At 41.7% G+C, this 14282-nt stretch overlaps 1 protein-coding gene across 2 annotated transcripts in view; it reads left to right on the forward strand.

The window, feature by feature from the left end:
• Positions 1-14282, forward strand: part of ACVR1C (activin A receptor type 1C) — an 82633-nt gene that overhangs the window by 65275 nt on the left and 3076 nt on the right. For both annotated transcript variants that reach the window (XM_080671273.1, XM_080671272.1), the window contains exons 6-8: positions 911-1067; positions 2779-2903; positions 6366-6496. In XM_080671273.1, coding sequence (XP_080527399.1) covers positions 911-1067; positions 2779-2903; positions 6366-6496 — 413 coding nt within the window. The remainder of the gene's footprint in view (positions 1-910; positions 1068-2778; positions 2904-6365; positions 6497-14282) is intronic.

Raw genomic sequence — 14282 nt, forward strand, 5'->3', positions numbered from 1 at the left:
TTATTAGTTCAGTCATAGTACGGGTTCTCCAATTTGGATTCATGATCCTTTTAATTTCTTAAAAATGATTGAGGACTCCCCAAAGTTTTTTGCCTGTGAATTATATCTATTAATATTTATTATATTAGAACTAAAACTGAGAAATTTAAAAATACTAATTTACCTAAAATAACAATATGATTTAACCAATTAAATATTAGCATAAATAACATAATTTTTAAAAATTCACATACATTTTTTATAATGCAAAAACCAGTTTAGTAAAAATTATGGTTTTGTTTTACATTTCTGCAAATCTATTTAATGTCTGGTTTAATGTCTGGATTTTCATACCTGTTCTTCATTCAATCTGTTCCAACATGTTGCTTTGGTTGAAGTATGGGAAGAAAAGGTGACATTGCACAGACATATAGTTGGAAAACAGTCTCGAGGACCCCCAGGGATCTTCGGGCCACATTTGAGAACAGTTCATCTAGGATTGTAGACGTTTGAAACTTGTTTTGTAAGAGAATATTTGCTATGTTTTTATGTGTACATAGCAATGCTAATTCTTTCCCTATTCATTCAGCAAACATATATGAGTGGCTACTAAATGTGACCTAGTGATCTAAGCATTTAGGGCATGGTGATGACTAAGACACAATCTCTGCCCTATGCAGTTTATAGTCTAGTTGGGAGAGGCAGATAATTAAACATGTATATGAATAAGTAAGACATATGAAATAGTGATAAGAGCTATAAAGAAGGCAAAATGGGGTACTCTGATGGAGAATGACTTGGGATGAAAATGGGTGGTCAGGGAAGACCTCTTTTAGGCAACATCTGAGCCAAGTATTCAAAATAATTCTTTTTGGAGAGATTCAATCTTCAGTAATGACAAAAGTGAATATGCTTGTCTCATCCTTCACAGGCAAACCTGCCATTGCTCATCGAGACATAAAATCAAAGAATATCTTAGTGAAAAAATGTGAAACTTGTGCCATAGCAGACTTCGGGTTAGCTGTGAAGCACGATTCCATACTGAACACTATTGACATACCTCAGAATCCTAAAGTGGGAACCAAAAGGTAAGCCAGCTTACTTGGGCAGCACGCTAAGACTTACGACTGTCCCGTATGCATGGGTGTCTGGGATGTGTGTAGGGATGGGGGTAGAGGTCCAAATGGGAAATCATTAGACCCAAGAAAACAAAAAGGCTTCTCTGGTTCACTGAGCAATTAGTGGCACAATGGTTATAAATCAAGGGGAGTTGGCATGTGGTCATACAGAAGCTAGCCATTTGGCCAGTGGAGAGGCTTGGTGAAGGAGATGATGGTATACTGTTTTTAGAGTGTCACATTCTGAGAACATATTTTCCTACAGAAAAGAGGAAAACAATGTCAGTAGTGTGCAGCTCCTCCAAAGCCTTTATACCTCACAAATGAACTGAAACTCAGGGCTAGTTCTACATGCTCAGATTCTAAACAGATATGAATCAACATAGTGGACTAGAGAGGTTAGGACAGCACATAATGCTTACATATATGCACTATTGTGTTCTCTCAATATTTGAAAATGTTCTGTAACAACTTCTGCATTTACCCATAGTTGTATTTAACCTTAAGTCTCCCAAATTGATGATGAGTTCGGACACAGTTTCCACATTTAAGCAACAGAATCTCTGAAAGTTAAGAGCAAGCATGATAGTAACAAGTATACCACACATGTGCAGGATGGCCCCATTTGTAGTGGGACGTCTGGTGTTTTCTTGTTGTGGCCAGCCTGTGGCCATGGGGCCAGCATGCTTTATTTCCTTTTATTTGTATTTCAGGCTCTGTGCCCCTTTGGCATCATCCCAGGTTTCTTGACCTTGAAATGAGAAACAACCCAAACATTTCCTGGAGTTGTTAAAGGCCCTTGAGAAAGGAGAATTTCTAAGCTGGCATAGTCGGCCTCCAAGCCATAATTGAGAGTCCAGGCCAGTCCCTCTGAGTCCTCCACTTGGTTCCTTGGGAGACTTTAATGAGGCCCCAGAAACAGTTTATTCAGACTGGGCAGCCCTACGGCGCTTCTTTTCCCTATAAAAAGCAAGCTTTTACTTTTGCCCATCGGACTGTCCCCACATTAGGGACCCGCAGGGGAGTCTTGGATGCCAGATTCCCTGGGATCTAAAACTTTTAAAAGAGTTAGAGAGCGTGTTGCATCCTCACCTGAAAACTCTTGAGAAGTTCTCGAAATCTCGCTAGGACAGTAATATACAGTAAACTGTATATTACTTTGATTTAGTCCTGTTAAGATAAGACTAATTTTTTTGGAGCCAATATAAAATGTATATGTTTCTTGGAGCCAGTGTGTCCATTCAGAATAGATATTTGTTGGAAACTGCTGAGCTCTGTGTTGGAGGACTGGGCCCACCATGAATAAAACCTACTCTTTGCCCTCGAGGAGCTTTCCTTGGCAAGGAGCTACTGGTGGAAATTGAGTTTCGTCTCTCCTATTGAGTGTTGTGCTTACTGAATCCCCTCTGGCTTGTGCTTTCCAAGCATTTGGCTCCTGGCACACATGCTTTAATACTGAGGGCGATGACCCCTTGTTCTATTAAAAATATTTTTTAAATGATGGTCGAGTCAATAACTGTATTATTTAATTTTATTCTGTTATAGTACAGTGGTTCAGATCGACCTGTAAAACTGATGTAAGCTATCTTCACTTATATTTTGTATCAGGATTTAATAAGATTATGTTTTACTGGACTGCTATAAAGCCATACACAGAATCTGACATGTGCATGTTTTGAAGGTATATGGCCCCTGAAATGCTTGATGATACAATGAACGTGAATATCTTTGAGTCCTTCAAACGTGCTGACATATATTCTGTTGGTCTGGTTTACTGGGAAATAGCCCGAAGGTGTTCAGTTGGAGGTAAGATGTCGAGCATATTCTTTGTGTCTGCTTTTATTTGATGTTCTGAATATGATATGTGATTTTTTTTTCTAAGCACTATATTGAATGATTTCTTACTAGTTAAGAGAATACCTATTGGCATATATTTTAAGTGGCAAAAGTAGAGTGTACTGCTCATAATGGGAGACTTTATATTATGACTAGAGGCCTGGTGCATGAAATTTGTCCACAGGGGGATGGGGGTGGGGTGGGGGAGGGTGGTCCCCTCAGCCCAGCCTGCACCCTCTCCAATCTGGGACCCTTCAGGGGATGTCTGACTGCCGGTTTAGGCCCGATCCTGGGGATCGGGCCTAAACCGGCAGTCAGTCATCCCTCTCACAATCCAGGACTGTTGGCTCCTAACTGCTCACCTGCCTGCCTGCCTGATTGCCCCTAACTTCCCCCCCCCCCCCGCAAGCCTTATCACACCTAACTGCCTCTGCCTGCCGGCCTGATCAACCCTACCTGCCCCCCCCCGCCCCCGCCGGCCTGGTCGCCTCTTACTGCCCCCTCCCACTGGCCTGGTCGTCCCCCAACTGCCCTGCCTGTCAGCCTGGTCACCCTTAACTGCCCCCCCCCACTGGCCTGGTCACTCCTTACTGCCCCCCTGCCAGCCTGGTCACCCCCAACTGCCCCCCCCCACCAGCCTGGTTGTCCTCAACTACTCCCCCCACCAGCCTGGTTGCCCCCAACTGTCCCCCCTGCTGGCCTAGTTGCCCCATGCAGCCTACTGTTCTGTTGTTTGGTCGTCCCTCACTAACCCCCCTGCCAACCTTGTCACCCCACACAGCCTGTGTTCGGTCATCCGTCTGGTTGTTTCAGTTGTTTCGGTTGTGACAGCCCCTGGCTTTTTATATATTAGGGTTATGGCTTATGTGGGGATGACAGTTCTCCTGATAATTCTGATTTTCATAATGTTACTTAGTGAAGCACTTGAAATTTTTACTTGAGTTTGTATGCCATTAGCTATATCCCTATTTTATACCAGAAATGAAACCCAAAGAAGTGAAATAGCTTGCTAAGGCCACAGGACTTGAACTGAAGTCTTCTGATTCTCAGACTTTTCTTATTCTTTTCTTTCCTGTGATGAGGAATGTGTGGGGTATCAAGTGGAGGTTGGAGGTGAACCAAGACTAACTTCCTGATGCTACTGCTCCCAGCAGTTTAGAGATGAATAATGAGAGGAAGAATTTGAGAGAATGAAACCCTACCAATGCAGTCTGATGGTACTCTTTCATCAGTGGGAGAAAGTAAATACTGGGATTAAATAGTTTAGAGTTTTATCTTTTAAGTGAGACAGATTTAGGGCTAAAGCCTTGGTTTAACAACTTCCTGAACATCTGACTTTAGGCAAGTTACTTGGTATCACTTTCCCCAAGTGAAATGAAGAAATGATAAAACGGACACCACTGGCTTTGAGGATGTAGTGGCTTAATTCAATTAATTCAGGTGAAGCTTTTAGCACAGAGCAAACTCAGATAAACATTCAGTGAAAGAGCTGACCTTATTTAACCACTACTAACTTTTTGCATTTTGTTTTGGTCTCATTTTACCTTACATCAATCTCATTAAAAAAAAAAAAAAAAAGAAAAACTTAAAATTGTGTTTGAATGAGGAAACATACTTTCCCCCTGTATTCACTGATGAGATAATAAAACATTCAGAAAGATGAAACTATTTCTAGAAGCAATGTAAATACAGTGATGTAGAACACGGACACTGGAAACCCTGAGCCTGGGCCTGAGTTCCAGATCTGCCACTAATAGCTGTGTGACCTTCAGCAATGTCATGACTCTCTTTGTGCCTCAGTTTCCTTGTTCTGTAAAATAGGGATAATATAGTACTTCCTTTAGTCAGTGGTTTTGGGGAATGATTAGTTAAAACATCTAAAGGGCTTAGAGCCGTGCTTGTTACATATCAAGATTCAAACATATTTGTCGTTATCTATATTGATATTTGTCTAGCTTTGCTTTTTGGTTTTTGTCCTTAAATTTTCTTCAACTGTCAGAATAGTAATGTACTATTAACATGTTTTGAAGTTCATTTTCCAATATTATGACACATCTTAAATGTTTTAAATTAAAAGGATTGTAGTTAATTCAAATTATTTTATCAGGAAATTCTTGAATTCAAGTACTAATCTGGTAATTAAGGTTTAGTCTTTGTCTAAGTATTTGAGACTCTTTACATATTAACCTTCATGTTAAACCAGTGGTCGGCAAACTGCGGATCGCGAGCCACATGGGGCTCTTTGGGCCCTTGAGTGTGGCTCTTCCACAAAATACCATGTGCGGGTGCGCACGTACAATGCGATTGAAACTTCATGGCCCATGCGCAGAAGTCGGTTTTCGGCTCTCAAAAGAAATTTCAATCGTTGTACTGTTGATATTTGGCTCTGTTGACTAATGAGTTTGCTGACCACTGTTAAACCATCCATCTTCAAATACTTTGGTTGCTTCTTTGGAACATTCTTAGTTATAGAAGTTCTAAAATTCAAATGTAACAAATTCAGCTCTTAAAAGATTGCCTAACAAATTTTTAAAAAAGAAAGCTATATTATTTTGAAAAAGTTATTTATTAGAGAAATATAATAAGGCCATGCTATAAATTTTATAATTAGGTGTTATTTTTTCTGAATTGCACAGTGGAATGATATGTAAATAAAAATTTATATACTTTTCATAATATAAATTATATTTTATATAATTATTAAAATTATATAGATTTAATGTATTTATATGAAATTATATATAATATGTAGTAGATAGTTATATAATAGTATTATATAAAATAATTATATAATTTTTGTCTAAAATTTATGTAATTATCAAAATTACATAAATTTTTATGAAGATGAAGGGGTTAGTTAAAGAACATATTTGAATAGCCCATGAACACAGACAATAGTGTGGTGACGGCCAAGGGAGGAGCGTGGGGGTTGGGTGCAGGTGGGCAGAAGGGTGGAAATGGTGGACATCTGCAATGGTGACAACAAAAAATTGAAATAAAAAATTTATAAATGTATATAATAACTATTCAACGAAACACTTTAAACTTAAATATTTAATTTAAAAAAATATTTTTATTGATTTCAGAGAGGAAGGGAGAGCGAGAGATAGAAATATCAATGATGAGAGAGAATCATTGATTGGCTGCCTCCTGCACGCCCCACCCTGGGGATCGAGCCCGCAACCGGGGGCATGTGCCCTGACCGAGAATCGAACTGTGACCTCCTGGTTCATGGGTTGAAACTCAACCACTGAGCCACGCCAGCTTATATATTTAATTTTATAGTGATGCATAATTTTAATAGACCTGACTTTCTAGTTTTCCATGGTACCATTTCAGGGTGTCTAGAAGACTTAATTGATAAATTATTTCAAAGTAAGCATCTTTGTTTATTATTCACACTGGGAAATTTAATGTGCAAATTTCTTATAGGAATTGTTGAGGAATACCAGTTGCCTTATTATGACATGGTGCCTTCAGATCCCTCAATAGAGGAAATGAGGAAGGTTGTTTGTGATCAGAAGTTTCGACCAAGCATCCCAAACCAGTGGCAAAGCTGTGAAGTAAGGCTAAATTCTTATGTATATTTTTCCTATTGTAATTGTGAGGTAAGTATCGGTGAGGATTTTCACAGACCATATAGTTCTTCTCTTTTAATCTAGGCATCTAATTCATTTCATATATGTAGGTATACATCTTTGATGTTACTCCCTTTAGCTGTAGTAAATACACCTAATGCTAAGTAACAAACCGAGGTTAGGTAACTTTCAACAACATCTGTGCTCCCTGTGGTGATTCAGAAATCCAGGTGATTTTGAACTTGGGATGCTATCTCAATGCATAATTTTTAGGTGTCTAGGCCAAGAAAAGAGAGGAGCCAGAGAGTCACACACTGACTCTTTAATGATTTGGCTCCAAGTGCATCATCCCTTCCACTCCCGGTTCCTAGACCAGAATTGGTCTCCTGGTCCCATCTAACAGCAAGGGGCCAGGAACTGTGGAGAGTGAGGCATATGGGGGGTACTCAATGTCTATGCCACACAGAGTATTACAATTTCAGTCATCCTTTTATTCCATAAATTATCCCTAATCCCAAACCCTGCAGAAGCTTGAGTTTATTTTCTTTCCTCAGAAAAGCTTCCTTTTCTGGCAGGGACGGTTGTTTTATGTCTTACATATGAGTGAAATCATATGGTTCTTACCTCTTAATCCCCAACAACACATGTACTAACCATCATAGAGTAGACACACAGTAAGTGGTTATTGCAATGCTTGTTCTGCCTTACCTGAAGATACTTTTCTGGCTCCCACAAAGAGAAAGGAGGGAAGGTGGGGAAAGACTGTAAACCATCTCCCCCATCCCGGTTATTACTGTGTGTATCTTCTTACTTAAATGTAATGCTTGAAGTCTTTTTGTAAGTTACATGTTTTAATTTGGCTTTGTCATAGGCATTATTTTATACAGTTGCTTTTCCCCTCCATGCTTCACTCAACTCTTTCTATTTAAGGCAAGACTTATGCCTTGGTTTTTCTATGTAGATAGCTTACCTACATTCTTATTTTAGAGGTAGAATTTGAGGCATTTATAACCAAATTGAAATTAAAATTTTTCTTATGTTAATAATTTCATATATACGAAAGAATAAATGTCATATCTGTAAAGTTTAACGTGTAATAAAAAATGAAAGGCAGAAAATTCACTACCAAGCTTTAAAAATGGAAAATTTCCAGCACCTATGAATATTCTTTACTCCTCTGAAGGATTTCTGTCATAACTAATTATTTATTGCCTTGCTTTTCTTTAGAATTTTGCCATTTATACACACACACACACACACACACACACACACACACATATATATATATATATAGCTTACTTTTGTATATTGTGAAACTTATTAAATCTCACTGTATATTCTTCTTAAAAATTTTATTTTACTTTCTCTTATATATTTATCTCAAATCAGTTCCTTTTTATATCTGTATAGCATTTCATTGTATGAACATAGCACAATTTCTTTAACCACTGTACTGTTGATTGTCAGATCTGTGATTTTTCTTTTTTTTTTAATATTGCTGCTATGTATGTATGTATCTGTGTGTGGAAAAATTCCTTTAAGGTATTAAACTATAGACTCTTTTGGAGTGTGCACATATATGATTATGCCTCCAAATAATGAGAGTTTTGGGACCAGTCCTCATGCCTTTTCCTTCTTTGTATTGCACTCTTGAGGATTGCCAGTGTAATGTCGCCTAGAAGTGGTGATAGTGGATATTTTTGTTTTGCTCTTTAGAATCTTGCATTTTCTACACTTAAATAAGATGTTTGCTGCAGTTTTGTTTTTAAAAACTTTAATTAGGGTAAATAAAAGCTAACTTTTGTTTGATAAAATGTTTGTGAGGTGATTATATAGCGTTTCTACTTTAGTCTCTTTTTAAAAATTTTATTAAATTTATGGGGGTGACATTGGTTAATAGGATTATATAGGTTGCAAGTGTGCATTTCTATGATACATGATCTGTATATTGCATTGTGTGTCCACCACACACAGTCAAACCATCTTCCATCACCATATATTAGGCGTCTCCCCACCCCAACCCCCTCACCCTCTTCTCTCTGGTAACCACCACACTGCTGTCTGTGTTCAGAATTTCAGTTTTATGTCTTACATATGAGTGAAATCATATGGTTCTTACCTTTCTCTGACTGACTTATTTCACTTAGCATAATATTCTGAAGGTCTATTCATGTTGTTGCAAATGGCAGTATTTCATCTTTTCTTATGTCTGAGTAGTACTTCATTGTGTACCACATATTCTTTATCCAGATCTCTGTTGAAAGACACTTTGGTTGTCTCTATTTCTTGGGCACTGCACTCCCAGAATAGACCTAACAGTAATTTTTTTTATGTAATCAACTTTTTGTACATATCAACATACACTGAGTGGCCAGATTATTATGATCTCTGAATGCATAATAATCTGGCCACTCAGTGTATGTATTCCTATCTAATAAAAGAGTAATATGCAAATTAAACATCACTCTGCTACACCCACAAGCCACGCCCACAAGCCACGCCCACCAGCCAATCAGGAGCGGATATGCAAATAAACCCAACCAAGATGGCTGCAGCCACAGAGAGCAAGAGGGAGGCTTGGGTTTCCCCGGTGATGGAGGAAGCCAAGCTTTCTGCCTGCCCTTACCAGCCTAGGCCTCCACTCAAGGCTACAAAGTTTCAATGATAGAAGATACATAAATTCAAACAGAAATGGCGGCAGCCACGGAGCTGGAAAGATCAGGAGGCTAGGGTTGCCCGTGGCGATGGAGGAACCCCAGCTTTCCACACACCCTGGCCGGCCCAGGCCTCCGCTTCAGGCTACAAAGTTTCAATTATAAAAGATACATAAATCCCAACAAAAATGGCTGCCGCCACAGAGTGAGCAGAAGGCTTGGCTCCACTCCAGGCTACAAAGTTTCAATTGTAAAAGATAAATATACCCCAGATACCAGGGCCTCCGCTTGGGTCGCCAGGGGGCGTGGCCAGCCTGCAAACCACCACAGGCCCCTCACCCAGCCCGCCCCACGCCCCAAGGGAACCCCCACCCTGATCCGGGACACCCTTCAGGGCAAACCAGCTGGCCCCCACCCGTGCACCAGGCCTCTATCCTATCTAATAAAAGAGTAATATGCAGATTGACCATCACTCCAACACACAAGATGGCTGCCCCCATGTGGTCAAAGATCCTGCCCCCATGTGGACACAAGATGGCCATCAGGGGAGGGCAGTTGGGAGGGACCAGGCCTGCAAGGGAGGGCAGTTGGGGGCAACCAGGCCAGCAGGGGAGGGCAGTTGGGAGGGACCAGGCCTGCAAGGGAGGGCAGTAGGGGGAGATCAAGCCTGCAGGGGAGGGCAGTGAGGGGTGACCAAGCCAGCAGAGGAGGGAAGTTGGGGGTGACAAGGCCTGCAGGGGAGGGCAGTTGGGGGGACCCAGGCCTGTAGGGGAGAGCAGTTGGGGGGGACTAGGCCTGCAGGGGAGGGCAGTGAGGGGTGACCAAGCCAGCAGAGGAGGGAAGTTGGGGGCGACAAGGCTTGCAGGGGAGGGCAGTTGGGGGGACCCAGGCCTGTAGGGGAGAGCAGTTGGGGGGGACTAGGCCTGCAGGGGAAGGCAGTTAGGGGTGACCAGGCTTGCAGGGGAGGACAGTTGGGGGGACCCAGGCCTGTAGGGGAGAGCAGTTGGGGGGACTAGGCCTGCAGGGGAGGGCAGTTAGGGGCAAACAGGCTGGCAGGGGAGCAGTTAGGCATCAATCAGGCTGGCAGGGGAGTGGTTAGGGGGTGATCAGGCTGGCAGGCAGAAGCGGTTAGGGGCAATTAGGAAGGCAGGCAGGCGAGCAGTTGGGAGCCAGCAGTCCTGGATTGTGAGAGGGATGTCCGGCTGCCCGTTTAAGCCGATCCCAGTGGGTGGGATCGGGCTTAAACGGGCAGCCGGACATCCCTCGAGTGGTCCCAGATTGGAGAGGGTGCAGGCTCGGCTGAGGGACACCCTCCCCCGTGCATGAATTTTGTGCACCAGGCCTCTAGTATATAATAAAAGGCTAATATGCAAATTGTTTCCTCGACCAGGAGTTCAACCAGCAGGCAGGCCAGCCAACCGCCCATGTCCTCTCCCCCTGGCCAGGCTGGCCGGACCCCACCCATGCACAAATTCATGCACCAGGCCTCTAATTATATATACACTGAGTGGCCAGATTATTATGCATTCAGAGATCATAATAATCTGGCCACTCAGTGTATATTGCTGATATGTACAATTTTTGTCTATTTTTGCCCAGTATTTTAGTTCTATCTTATTTTGTTTTAACCCCATGCATTAGATATTGGTGTCATTTTATACCATTACTAGAGGCCCAGTGCACAAAATTCGTGCACGGGGATGTGTGTCCCTCAGCCCAGCCTGCACCCTCTCCAATCTGGGACCCCTTGAGGGAGTTGGACATCTCTCTCACAATCCAGGACTGCTGGCTCCCAACTGCTCGCCTGCCTGCCTTCCTGATTGCCCCAATTGCTTCTGCCTGCCAGCCTGATCACCCCTAACCACTCCCCTGCCAGCCTGATTGATGCCTAACTGCTCCCCTGCCAGCCTGTTTGCCCCTAACTGCCTTCCCCTGCAGGCCTGGTCACCCCTAACTGCCCTCCCCTGCAGGCCTGGTCACCCCTAACTGCCCTTCCCTGCAGGCCTGAGTCCCCCCCAACTGCCCTTCCCTGCAGACCCAGTCACCCCCAACTTCCCTCCTCTGCCGGCCTGGTCACCCCTAACTGCCCTCCCCTGCTGGCCTGATCACCCCCAACTGCCCTCCCTTGCAGGCCTGGTCCCTCCCAAGCCCTCCCCTGCTGGCCTGGTCCCTCCCAACTGCCCTCCCCTGATGGCCATCTTGTGGTGGCCATATTGTGTCCACATGGGGGCAGGATCTTTGACTACATGGGGGCAGCCATCTTGTGTGTTGGAGTGATGGTCAATCTACATATTACTCTTTTATTAGATAGGATAGAGGCTTGGTGCACGGGTGGGGGCCAGCTGGTTTGCCCTGAAGGGTGTCCTGGATCAGGGTAGGGGTTCCCTTGGGGAATGGGGCAGCCTGAGCAAGGGGCCTGTGGTGGTTTGCAGGCTGGCCACGCCCCCTGGCGACCCAAGCGGAGGCCCTGGTATCTGGGGTTTATTTATCTTCTACAATTGAAACTTTGTAGCCTGGAGTGGAGCCAAGCCTTCTGCTTGCTCCGTGGCGGCAGCCATTTCTGTTGAGATTTATGTATCTTCTATAATTGAAACTTTGTAGCCTTAAGCAGAGGCCTGGGCTGGCCAGGGTGTGCGGAAAGCTTAGCTTCCTCCATCCTCGGGGGCAACCCTAACCTCCTGCTCTTTCCAGCTCTGGGGCTGCCGCCATTTCTGTTTGGGTTTATGTATCTTCTATCATTGAAACTTTGTAGCCTTGAGTGGAGGCCTAGGCCGGCAAAGGCAGGGAGAAAGCTTGGCTTCCTCCATTGTTGGGGAAACCCAAGCCTCCCTCCTGCTCTCTGTGGCCGTAGCCATCTTGGTTGGGTTTATTTGCATATTCGCTCCTGATTGGCTTGTGAGCATGGCTTGTGGGTATAGTGGAGTGATGGTTAACTTGCATATTACTCTTTTATTAGATAGGATTGTTTGTTTAGACTTATGAACATGTTTATAATTTTCTTTTTTCAACATTCCTTCTTTGCTCTCAGAGCTTTCTCTAAAGATCATTTTCTTACTTTCTAATGTGCATCCTTTAACCATATTTTATTTAAATTGTTTTTTTGTTAGTGAGGATCTAGTGGTTGTAAGCTCTCAGCATTTGGGTGTCTGAGAAAGTCTTTATTTTGTCCACAATCTTAAACAAATAGTTTATCTGAGCATAAAAATTTAGGTTCAGAATTGTTTTCTCTAAACACTTTAAAGGTATTATTTCACTGTCTTTTGGCTTCCTTTATTGCTATTGAGAAGGTATCTAATTTGTATCTCTTTTGAGTTAATTTTTATTTTCTTCCTGACTATTTTAGTATTCTGCAGTTTCTTATGGTGCATTTGGTGATTATGTCTCTTGTTTAGGCTTGGTTGGAATTTTTGGACTTTCTCATTCTGAGGATTTGTAAGTTTCCTTGATTCTGCAAAATTCTGAGCCATTATCTCTTCAAATAATTTCTCCTCTCATTGTCTCTATTACTCCTTTTTAGAAAACTCATTGGATACATGTTAGGCCTTTTATTTTACTTTGCTATTTTCTTAGTCTCCCCTATTTTCCATATTTGTGTCTTCATACAGCAACTCTCACATTTATCTTCCAGTTCATTAATTCTATCTTAAGATGTATCAAATTTGCCATTTAACTCACCCATTTAGTTATTTTAATGGTCATGCTTTTTCTTTAATTGTTTGAAGAGAGAGAGAGAGAGAGAGAGAGAGAGAGAGAGAGAGAGAGAGAGAGAGAGATGAGAGATGAGAGAGACATTGATTGGTTGCCTCCCACACGGGCCCCAACCAGGGACTGAATCTGCAACCCTTTGGTGAATAGATGATGCTCCAACTAACTAAGCCACAGTGGCCAGGGTTTAATGGTTATACTTTTTATGTCAATAAGTGTTATTGATACCTTTCTTTTTAAACTATGCTCTTATTTTATACTTACAGTTTGAATTTCTTCTTTGCTTTAAACAAATTATTTTATATATTTATTTTACATGTTATATCATTAATTCTAGCATCTAATGTTTTGATGGGTCTGATTTTACTGCTTCTTGTTTCAATTGACTCTTGCTTATGTTACTTTAGTTCCTCACCTGCTTGTGAATTTTCATTATGAGCTCAGGCTTACTGCAACAGTTTAAGACTTGGGTTTGATTTAAAAACAAATAAAAAACAAGAGCTAAGAGTTAGACAATTTTCTTTACAAAATTCCTTCTAAGTCTGATTTATCCTTACACTCAGAATTTTGCAAACATCTTGCTCTGACACCTTCTGGGTGCTTCAGGCTGTGTTTCCTCTCTCACATGTGGTCCATCACTTCTGAAATTCTGCAGTGAGTTCAGCCGATGCCACCATATCTCCGCTCTGAGTATTTATTTTACTTATTTACCAATTCATTTATACTGATTTATTAAATTCAGAATTTTCAATATTTCTATTTAGATCATTATTTTATTGTGGCATAATTTACATATGCACAAATCTTGATATATAATTTGGTGAACTTTTTTAAAAATGTATGAATGTGTGTGCTTACCATCCAGATAAATATATGGTAAATTTCTAAGCCATCCCATTTCCCTTTTTTTTTCACGTCCCTTCTTAGACTATTTAAATGATAGCCATTCTACCATATCCCCAGGAATCAATGGATGAATTTTCAATTAAAAGTTAGCCTCTGCCCTAACTGGTTTGGCTCAGCGGCTAGAGCATCGGCCTGCGGACTGAAGGGTCTCAGGTTTAATTCTGGTCAAGGGCGCATGCCTGGGTTGCGAGCTTGATCCCCAGTGGGGGGCTTGCAGGAGGCAGACAATCAATGATTCTGTCTCATCATTGATGTTTCTCCCTCTCCCTCTCCATTCCTCTCTGAAATCAATAAAAATATATTTAAAAAAATAGTTAGCCTCTATAAGGTAAATTCACATGTGTATGTGTTGACAGGAATTTTGAAGAGGTTTGGTCCTAATCTCCTTTTCATATTGTTTTTTATTTACTATTTGTTCATCAGAGCTTAGCATCAATTTCTGGGTTTGTTGTTTTGCTTCTCTTGTACGTGTTTTGTGTGAGTAAAGTCTTTGGTATCTTTCTCTC

Source organism: Plecotus auritus (assembly GCF_963455305.1).
Source record: "Plecotus auritus genome assembly, chromosome: 5".
Classification (NCBI taxonomy): domain Eukaryota; kingdom Metazoa; phylum Chordata; class Mammalia; order Chiroptera; family Vespertilionidae; genus Plecotus; species Plecotus auritus.